This window comes from Leiobunum rupestre, chromosome 3 (genome assembly GCF_980474605.1).
Source record: "Leiobunum rupestre chromosome 3, qqLeiRupe1.1.hap1, whole genome shotgun sequence".
Classification (NCBI taxonomy): domain Eukaryota; kingdom Metazoa; phylum Arthropoda; class Arachnida; order Opiliones; family Sclerosomatidae; genus Leiobunum; species Leiobunum rupestre.
In genome coordinates, this window is record NC_143386.1 from 8,988,838 (window position 1) to 9,000,669 (window position 11,832).

The 11,832-nt window shown below is 32.9% G+C and overlaps 1 protein-coding gene across 1 annotated transcript; it reads right to left on the reverse strand.

The window, feature by feature from the left end:
* Positions 1 to 1,702, reverse strand: LOC149949406 (uncharacterized). The gene is made up of 5 exons (XM_090169208.1): positions 1,660 to 1,702; positions 1,066 to 1,213; positions 801 to 997; positions 496 to 726; positions 1 to 417 (listed from the first exon to the last, which is right to left on the reverse strand). Exons 1-5 carry the CDS (start codon positions 1,669 to 1,671, stop codon positions 190 to 192), a joined length of 816 nt encoding a protein of 271 aa, XP_090025334.1. The 5' UTR covers positions 1,672 to 1,702; the 3' UTR covers positions 1 to 189.
* Positions 1,703 to 11,832: the final 10,130 nt, after the last annotated feature.

Consider the following 11,832-nt stretch of genomic DNA (forward strand, 5'->3'; position numbering starts at 1 on the left):
ACGAAACCCTAAATGAAAAGTTCGTTTAGTGGCGAATTGAAGCTGTTCGAAGCTAAAATCAACACTCTTCCAAACATTACCTTTTACAAATTTCTACATTTAGCACCTGCGCCTTAAAAAAAAACAGCCCGAAATATTTAAATAATTTAAAAAGATATACACGCGAGAGTAAGGGTTAAACGTTATAATTTAATGGTGGTAGTAGGCTGGAGCGGCGTACGCGGCGTGGGCGTAAGTTGGAGCGAGAGCCGGAACTGCCGCTTTCAAAACTGGAGCGGCGTGGGCGTAGATGGCTGGTTGAGCGTGAGCGTACACTGGGGCGGCAGCGTAGGCGGTTTTGACGATTGGGGTGGCTACGGCCTTAACGATTGGAGCTGGGGCTGGGAGGACCTTGTACGGGGGCTCTTCAGCGAGGACCTAAGGGTGGCGTTTGAAAGATTAGGGTAGGAACAACCTATTCCGGTAAGGTGGACGACGTGAAAGAGGCTCGCTTACTTGGGTGGCGGCTGGGTTTTGTGGGGCGGTTCCGTGTTCGTTGGTCTTGACGGTGGCGCGGAATCCGTGTTCGTCGGCGACGTACTCAACGTGTCGGTAGGTACCATCTGGGTTTTGGATGGAATAAGAACCGTGCTTGGCGTTAGAAGCATCGCTAGATTCTTGACGGCTGGAAGCGGCACCATCGTCGGTGTGGTGGGAGTATCCGAATTCGTATGGTTGAGGAGCCTCCTATAGATACCGCGTTACCTTTTTAGATTATTTCGAACTAGGCTGGAAATTCCGGGATCAGTGAAAGTACTTACAACGGCGATGGCCTTGGCTACAATTGGTGCGGCGGCGATGGTTTTGTAGGCTGGAGCGGCCAACACAGCTGGAGCGTGAGCGTAGGCTGGAGCGTGAGCGTAGGCTGGGGCGTGAGCGTAGGCTGGGGCGTGAGCGTAGGCTGGAGCGTGAGCGTAGGCTGGAGCGTGAATAGCGGCTCCGTAGGCGAGAGCTGGAGCTTTAAATTTAAAAGGAATCCGAATAAGTTAGGGACCCAATCACGAATCAGTTTTGTTTTAGTTTTACCTTGTCTGTAGACTGGAGTGGCGCGTACGGCGGAACCGTAGGCTAAAGCTGGCGCCGCGGCGTAACCCAAGTGAGGAGCGGCGTAACTAACTCCGCTGGTTACTACTCCAGCACGGGCAATAGCCACGAGGGCAAAAAAGACTGCGATCTACAAAAATTAGACAATTAGTCATTAATTGGAGATCTAATAACACTACGAATCGTTATTATTTTCAATATAATCTTATTATTTCCTATTAAAATCTCGAGAAACAAAATTGTCACTAGTTTAGCAAATTTAAAATTTCGCGGGTAGTTTTCGATATAAATGCAGATGGCAGCACCACGCCGGCATTTCGAGGAAAAATTCCGCGAATTTTGAAACAACTATATTTTGTATAACTATTCGTAACTCAACCGCGGCAAATTTACACGTCCATTTCACATTAAAAAAAATTTATCGGACTCTTAATAGCCATAAAAATTTTCTTTTAACCGTTGCCATAATTAACCGTAACCTTATCACGTTACGATTATAAAATGAAATCCGAATCGAAGCGGCTGAGGTCTCCGTTAGAGAGATCTCGATTTCGAACATCCTCCGATTTGACTTACCTTAGCGAACATGGTTTGATCGTGTATCCGAACTTTATCCTGGTTGAATAGAAAGTGATGACTACCCATCGGCCAAACGGACCTTTTATACTGAAACTTTGCTCCAGATTTGTGAAACGGGAGGCCCTCCTCCCATGCTTTACTCCAGCGCCGCAAAGTAAGATGGGATTGTACCTTCCGTTTCGAAGAAAACTCTCTATCAGGGGGGAGGGGGTCCGCGGAGAAAGTAGGTTTCCTTCGAATAAATTCCCAACAGACGATACTATTAGATGATACCTTTAACGGAAAAAGCCCCCCTCCCCCCCGTACTTGGACCGCGTGACCCACCCTGTAGTCTTGGGCGCTAAGTTTTCTATAATAACCCGGTGTATGCCCTGCCTTTAGTTGCATAATGTGGGCTGTAGGGATTTTTAAATTTCTGGATTTCTTAGCTTAAGTATTGTAATGGGTCGCGATGTTTGGTTGGAGAAAAATCACCGCTTTGGCTACGATTTTTGACCTCTTTTTTTTTGGAACTATACAACTATCGTCGAATTTTTCGTTTTGTGTACATAGGCGTGGTCCTCTCCGTTATTAATTTCTTCAATTTCATTGAATTGTTGGCATTCTTCGATTCGATTTAGAGGGAAGTTTACTATTTAGAACACGACCCCAAATTTGATTACCAAGATGCCAGATTTTAATATTCTCTACCCCTTTTTTTTTCTTCAAGAATTACAATTCACCCGCCTTTTAGCGAATTTCGTAAGATCGTAAATTTGAATAGGGGGTGCATAGGTGTTTTCATAATTTGAACTTTCTCCGTTTCAATATTTTTTGGAAAGTGTACACGCCTTGTTTTTGGGCGAGGGGAGAGGTAATTTGGTTTCGGTTTCATCATAAACGTAATTGTTATTTTTGACATTGATTACTAATGACGTAAGTATTGTTTAACGCGACCTTTATTATTAGCGTGGTTCAGCTTCTGGAGTTCCGAATAAGGTCTTTTATTTAGTCTAGCGCTTCTAGCCGATTCTCAGATAGCAGTTGCGTTATCTTAACCGAGTTAATAATTACGATATGTTAGATATCGTACTAACTGCATTTACGCTCAGAATTTATCAGATCAGTCGATCAGATGATCAGGGTCAAAATTAAAACTAGATAGTATGAACCTGAAAATAAAATGAATTTATCGTAATATATCCTTCAATTAAATTCCTTTTGAAATTTTAATTTATTTTATTTGCTTCCAGAATATTATATATATATATATATATATATATATATATGTATTTATATATATATATATATATATATATATATATGTATTTATATATATATATATATATATATATATATATATATATATGTATTTATATATATATATATATATATATATATATATATGTATTTATATATATATATATATATATATATATATATATATATATATATATATATATATATATATATATATATATATATATATATATATATATATATATATGTATATATTTATATTTATATAAATATATACAGAGAAATGTTCGACTTACTGGATCTATATCAGCTTACATCGACTACTTGAGATAATGAAATAGATACAATTTGAGGTTAGATTGCTTGTGAGGGGATTATCAAAGATTTACTTGATAATGAATTAGATACTATTTAAGATCAGATTCCTGATTAGGGATTATCAAAGATTAAATTGATAATGAATTAGATACTATTTGATATCAGATTCCTGATGAGGGATTATCAAAGGTTAACTTGATAATGAATCAGATACTATTTGATATCAGATTCCTGGTGAGGAGGGATTATCAAAGGTTAACTTGATAATGAATCAGATATAATTTGAGATCAGATTCCTGATGTGGGATTATCAAAGATTAACTTGATAATGAATCAGATACAATTTGAGATCATATTCCTGGTGAGGAATTATCAAAGGTTAACTTGATAATGAATCAGATATAATTTGAGATCTGATTCCTGATGAGAAATTATCAAAGATTAGCTTGATAATGAATCAGATACAATTTCAGATCAGATTGCTAGTGAGGGGATTATCAATGATTAACCTAATCTGTAATGTTGACCTGAATAACCTGATCAGTTGGCCATTGAAAGCACTAATTTAGCAATTGTTTTAATATTTTTTAGTTCATAAAATTCTTTATTCGTATATATCGTTTGAAATGACAAATTTAGACGCTTGCTTAAAACTACGGAACTGAATTTCTTTTACCGCAAGTTTTTCCTTTTACCGTAACATTTTGCAAGGACGTTTCAACGGCCTTGTATTACGTACTTTTGAAACGGTTAACTATTTTTTCCTTTTACTCTTTACATCTTTCTCTGGTTTTAAGTTAGTTTTTGGGCGTTTGATGCCGGAGGCTCACCCGTATGAAATCGAAAGTTTAAGTAAATTCAGTTCCATAGCCCTTAGCTTATCCTTATATCATAAATGTGGAAATATTAATTATGAATTTCAAAAGAAAATTAACACTAATGGAGAAATTGTTTAAATTACGTTCCAGAAAATGTAAAATAATTGCCGTAAGAAATATTAATACGGTAAAGTTTACAAAAATTGAAGTTCAAATCGTGTTTACTTAATTGTTCCGATTTAAAGTAAAAGGTGGGTAAAGTCTGTATAGCTTAAGGAAATCGTTATCGGCTTAACCGTTTTCTTAATTACAGAAAATTATTTTAGCTGCTAAGCTAGGTTTTCGAAGGGGCTGAAATATTGAAAAAAGCTTAACTTCTGGTATTATGAAAATAGTAACATTTTTCCGTTTTCAAGCGCCTTTGGAAACGAAGCTTAAAACGTAGAAGCTTTGTATTTTATTTCGTACCCGGAAAATTACTGCTAATTACTCCGCGTAATTTTCACATCAACGTCGTCAATTATGATTTAATTTCGTCATTAAGGTATCGATAAATTAAAATTGAACATATACCTCCTACGAGAGAAGTATAAATGTTACTGGTAATTTTTCAAAATGTACTTCTATCGTCAAAGGTATATTATAAGCTTCTTGTATTAGTAAAGGATGACAACCTTTTACCACCCGATTGAATATTTTTACTGCTAGTATTAAACGCTTTTTAAATATGTACTTTCACAGGTTATATTTGCTTTTTCAAAATACGGGATACAGTCATTTCAGAAGTAAATGAACCGAAGTTATCAGACTGCTATACTCCAGATGCTGGAGGCGTTTTCCTTATGAAATTACATTTTAACCTCGAATTGGAAATTTTGCACTATCCTATAGTGGCGTAACTAGGAACTCCGCCCCCCCCCCCCCCGTGAAAAACGACTCTTTGCCCTTTAAAATAGCACCGATTTTAATCATAAACGTTTGGGGGGGCCCTAGTTTCTCGGCCCCCCCTGCGGCGCGGGGTCTGCGGGGGCGCTATTTACGCAACAAAACGTTTTTATTTTTTTTTCCCCGAGTGCAATTTATCGCGTCAAACGACGGGTGTGTAAATTAGCTTTTATTCGACTCGATTTTCTCATAAATGTCATCAGGAAAACGCCCTCCGATTCTGAGCGCTATTTCGATAACTTCGGTTCATTTACTTCTGGTAATTTCTTATAACTATTAAATATGATTTATCTTTGAGTGGAGGGATACGTGTGACACATTTTGAGTCCTAATTAGGTGTTCGCTTCCGCTATTTGGCTTAAAATTCGCGCTCATATTTTATATACTTATGCAATCGTTATATTCAATATGAGGTTGAAAGTTCGCTAGGAGGGCTCGACCCGCGGCTCGTGTGGCCTCAGACGACGTGGACCAAATTTGTACGAAATGAACGGTGTTAATAATGTATGTTCCTTTTTTGTCCGAGGGGGACCAACGCCTTCTTTGGCACGTCATTTACCTGGCGAAATACCTGTTTTGGCTCATTTTTATCGTCCTCTCTCCGTTTGTTTCGCTTTAATTATAAACGGCTGCCGGAATATAGAACAACTTTCCTTTTCGTTGTTATAAAATCCATGTCGCGGTTTTAATATATTCCGACAATTACGATCTACTGAGAAAGGACCAACCGAAGTTTTGCGAACTATTGTATATCGAATATTTTACAATATTATCCATTTTATCCAATATTTTACCCACTTTTATCCAATATTTTACCAATTCCATCCAATATTTTACCAATTCCATCCAATATTTTACCAATTCCATCCAATATTTTACCAATTCTAACGATTTTTTTACCATTTCTGTCCAATATTTTACCAATTCTATCCAATATTTTACCAATTCTATCCAATATTTTACTAATTCTATAGATTTTTTATAACTTAAACAAATATTTTTTCAACTCTCCATAATTTTTGTACTTTTTTCCTTTTTTTTTTCAACTCTCGGTTATTTTTCTACCCTATTCAATTATTTTCAACATATTTTCAGCTCTCCATTATTTTTGTACTCTTTTCAATATATTTTCAATATATTTTCAGCTCTCCATTATTTTTGAACTCTACAAATATTTTTTTTCAACTTGCTGTAACATTTTTTGAATGATCACAACTTGGTTTAATATATTTCAAACTCCCTCCAATTTTTTCAACCCTATTAAATATTTTATCAATGCTATTAAATATTTTTTCAAATCTATTAAAAACTTTTTTAACTATACCTATTATATTTTCCACACTAGTCAATATTTTTCAATTATACTCAATATTTTCACCTATATTAAATATTTTTCAAATATATTGCATATTTTTTAACAATATGAAATATTTTTTCAAATATATTGCATATTTTTTAGCAGTATTAAATATTTTTTTCAATTCTATCTATTATATTTTCAATTATATCCTATATTTTTTCAACACTAATTAATATTTGTCAACTTTCTCCAATATATATTCAACTACCTCCAATATTTCTTCAACTTTTTCTTCTTACAATGTTAGTCTATCCAAAATCTTTTCCAACCTAATTTTTCTTAGTCTCCCTTCCATTAGCATAACCCTGGTAACAGACCATTTTCGTTTTCATGAAACAAATCACCTATTTTTGGAGCTGGGTGTTGTTTTTGTGGTTTTTGGGAAACATATTTAATGATATAATGCTTTCGATACTGTTTAAATAAGTAAAACAAATTTTACGTTTTAGTAAGGAACAAAGTTGATACGTCATTTCTTTAATTGGAGAAAAGGACACTTCTATCCATCATGGTTACGTCAAGAAACCTATAATTACTCTTTAAAACTTCGCGGAAAGGGAATACACATTTCTATAATCTGTAATAACAGCTGGGCTATCCCTCGCAATTATACCATCAACGTTCGAAGATATGGGCGGTTGGCGTTCATTTTGAATAAAAAAGTGGAAAAAACCAGACAAGAATCAAATCCTTGTTTTCGCGTAGTATCAGTGTTAAGTACGCAACCACGGCGTATTTAATATTCACGTTTTTCTCATTGATGTTAGCAATCTCCGCTTAAAAAACGGGGAAAGTGGAGATTCTTGGTTGAATCTTGAGATGTGGGTCGCGTTGGAACTCTTTCTCACAATTCGGGACGATGGTAATTACGCGATGACAATTTGATAATCAAAACAAGACCCCAGGCCGTGTATCCGAATCGCAATCAGCTATTATATTAAATGTAAATAAAAATATACACAATGCTCAAACCAGATTATTTTATTTTCTAAAAACGTTATAATTTATTTGATAATGGTTAGTTTCGAGGGGATGGGTAAACATACCTCCTAGCTAACGGCAATAAAGATTTTTGTAACTGATGTCAGAAGTTAGTAGGAGATTAGTAAGGGGTGGTAGAGTTGTTAGCACTTTCGCCTCGTAGCAAGAGGAGCCGGGTGAAAAATCTGAACTAATCCTTCCGCGTTGAGTTTGCAAGTTCTCTCCTCACTGGTTAAAGTGTTTTCCCTCCGAGTTCTTCGGTTTCCACTTCCCATAAAAACTTATCGAGGCTTACGGTATTAGTAAAGGCCTTTTCACAAGAGCCAACTTTTTGACCCAACTAGATGAGTCAATTTGAGTTGAGTCAACTAGTTGGTTCGTGTGAATAAAAGTTCGATGAGTTGATCCACCAAAAAAGTATGCGATAAAAAAATGGATCACTGATACATTTTTGCTGACTCAGCATTATGATTTGAAAAGTTGGCTCGTGTGAAAGGGTCTTAAGTGTAGGGAGCTGTTGGCTCGCGTGGCATGAAGGGCTTCCACCACCTTCCTACGCATTATAAGTAAAGGCATTATTAGTCGCTAGATGACTTGGGCCTAAGGTGGTGCCTTGGGTATTAGCCTAGCTGATTATTATTATAAAAAAAATCGCCGCGAAATGTCCCACGTCTCTGCGGATACTTTTCGCGCAAATAGAGTCGATGTAAGCAAACCGTGACGTCACGATTTCGAAAGCACGCGTAAAAGTCGTCTGCTTTGCTGGCTTTGCTGGCTGTCCCTTATCTATTCGGAAGAAAACAAATGAAGATATATTAATTTTAGGATTTAAAATGAATTATCTTAATTATTAAAGTTAGTGTAGGAAGCTGTTGGCTCGCGTGGCATGAAGGGTTTGCACTATTTTGAAATTCAAATTAAAAAATTTTGAGAAATGAACGAGAGCCCGCGCTGGTACATGTTTCATTATCAATATAGTGTGTCAGAATTTATAGCCCGGTGTACCTAGTAACAGAGACCATACCACCGGAGGCCTATCATCATAGTGCCCTACGCCAGCGTCCCCCTAGCCCGGACAGGTGACAAATCCAGCATGGGTAGCAGAACCCTACTATTGATGGTCTCACCTTTGACGCAAGCCATTCAACCCAGCAGAAGGTGCAGCAATGGGTGGACCAATTCCCACTTCGCACACAGCAGTGGGATTTAGAATGGGTGCTATAGCAACTCCAGTCGAAACCCTACCTATGAAGGTAAGGAGCCAAACCCTTTGGAGAGAGCTCCTAAAAGGGAACGACGAGCACACAGCAGTTCAAGTAACCCGGCACAGCTGGCACCGGAGATCCCGGTGGGAGTCCAAAAGGCCGGGAGATGGGTCCGCCGTGCCCTCATACGGAGGCTCGCCGCCTCACAGCAGGCTACCCAATCCGCCGAGGTGACCAGTTTGCCTGGACCCTCTCCGTTAGCCTGAACCGAAGTTCGGTATCCAGCCCAAACCTGACCGAAGTCGGAGGTGGAGATAGGACCGTTTGATCAGAGCTAACATCTCCCAGTGCGCCACCGCCCTTATGGGTTACAAGAGCCGTACCCCGACTCCCCGGTAAAGCCACCAGTTATTGCACACTCTAACCCATTTAGGGCCTCATTATCAATATAGGAAGATGAAAATTTTATTAGTTATAAACTTCCCCTGATAACTAGTAAACACGCTCCCGTCACATTCTGGTATAAAACAATGGCCGCCAAAAGATATAGTGAAACGTTCTAAAAGAAATGAGATCCAACGTCGATTTTCGCTCGCCGCGGGGATATCAAAACGCCATTTTTTAAATATTCTTTCTTAGTAAACTCCATTATAGTTTTGAACGTGAATGGAACATGATTTTCTAATGAAACAACGCAGCTGCTTTTATCTCGCGAATGGTTCTTGTAAATATCGATTTACATTCCACGAAAACCGGAAGCCCTAATTTTAAGGAAATCTCTTAGTTTTATTATTTTCTTTCGGTCGTCTGCGTTAAGAAAATTATGTATCAACACGATCTGATCACGAATTTTACCCAGCCGCAGGCTTCCCGATATAAATTGCATCTTATAGTGGATTAAAATATTTAGCATGTCTATCAGGGTTGCCACAAATTTTTCAAATGGAATTCGCTGATTTTTACAAATTCTTAAAATTTTATAACTTTTACAAATTCTTAAAATTTTATAACTTTTACAAATTCTTAAAATTTTATAACTTTTACAAATTCTTAAAATTTTATAACTTTTACAAATTCTTAAAATTTTATAAATTTTACAAATTCTTAAAATTTTATAACTTTTACAAATTCTTAAAATTTTATAACTTTTACAAATTCTTAAAATTTTATAACTTTTACAAATTCTTAAAATTTTATAACTTTTACAAATTCTTAAAATTTTATAACTTTTACAAATTCTTAAAATTTTATAACTTTTACAAATTCTTAAAATTTTATAACTTTTACAAATTCTTAAAATTTTATAAATTTTACAAATTCTTAAAATTTTATAACTTTTACAAATTCTTAAAATTTTATAACTTTTACAAATTCTTAAAATTTTATAACTTTTACAAATTCTTAAAATTTGATAACTTTTACAAATTCTTAAGATTTTATAACTTTAACAAATTCTTAAAATTTTATAACTTTTACAAATTCTTAAAATTTTATAAATTTTACAAATTCTTAAAATTTTATAACTTTTACAAATTCTTAAAATTTTATAAATTTTACAAATTCTTAAAATTTTATAAATTTTACAAATTCTTAAAATTTTATAAATTTTACAAATTCTTAAAATTTTATAAATTTTACAAATTCTTAAAATTTTATAAATTTTACAAATTCTTAAAATTTTATAACTTTAACAAATTTTTAAACTTTTATGACTTTTACAAATTCTTAAAAATTTTATGACATTTTACAGATTCTTAAAAATTCCTTGACTTTTTACCAATTTCCCTGACTTTTCACAAATTTTAAAAATTCGTTTATTTTTTACAAATTCTTAAAATTCTCTTATTTTTAACAAATTATTAAAATTCTCTTATTTTTAACAAATTCTTAAAATTCTCTTATTTTTAACACATTCTTATAATTTCATGACATTTTACAAATTCTTAAAATTTCATTTCTTTTTACAAATTCTTACACTTTCATGACTTTTACAAATTTTAAAATTTCCTTATTTTTTACAAATTCCAAAAATTTCCTTCTTTTTTACAAATTCTTAAAATTCATTTTTTTCTCCAAATTCTGAAAGTTCCCTGACTTCTTATAAATTTTAAAAATTGGCTTATTTTTAACAAATTCTTAATGTTTCATGACTTTTACAAATTCTTAAACTCTCATGACTTTTTCAAATTTTATTACTTTTTACAAATTCTTAAAATTTCATGACATTTAACAGATTCTTAAAATTCTCTGACTTTTACAAATTCTTAAAAATTTCATGACATATTACAGATTCTTAAAATTCCCTGACTTTTTACCAATTCTATGAGTTCCCTGACTTTTTACAAATTTTAAAAATTGCCTAATTTTTTACAAATTCTTAAAATTCCCTTATTTTTAAAACATTCTTAAAATTTCATAACTTTTAGAAATTCTCAAACTTTCATGACTTTTACAAATTCGTAAAATTTCATAACTTTTAGAAATTCTCAAACTTTCATAACTTTTAGAAATTCTCAAACTTTCATGACTTTTACAAATTCTTAAAATTTTATAACTTTTACAAATTCTTAAAATTTTATAACTTTTACAAATTCTTAAAATTTTATAACTTTTACAAATTCTTAAAATTTTATAACTTTTACAAATTCTTAAAATTTTATAAATTTTACAAATTCTTAAAATTTTATAACTTTTACAAATTCTTAAAATTTTATAACTTGTACAAATTCTTAAAATTTTATAACTTTTACAAATTCTTAAAATTTTATAAATTTTACAAATTCTTAAAATTTTATAACTTTTACAAATTCTTAAAATTTTATAACTTTTACGAATTCTTAAAATTTTATAACTTTTACAAATTCTTAAAATTTTATAAATTTTACAAATTCTTAAAATTTTATAAATTTTACAAATTCTTAAAATTTTATAACTTTAACAAATTCTTAAAATTTTATAAATTTTACAAATTCTTAAAATTTTATAACTTTTACAAATTCTTAAAATTTTATAACTTTTACAAATTCTTAAAATTTTATAACTTTTACAAATTCTTAAAATTTTATAACTTTTACAAATTCTTAAAATTTTATAACTTTAACAAATTCTTAAAATTTTATAACTTTAACAAATTCTTAAAATTTTATAAATTTTACAAATTCTTAAAATTTTATGACATTTTACAGATTCTTAAAAATTCCTGACTTTTTACCAATTTCCCTGACTTTTCACAAATTTTAAAAATTCGTTTATTTTTTACAAATTCTTAAAATTATCTTATTTTTAACAAATTCTTAAAATTATC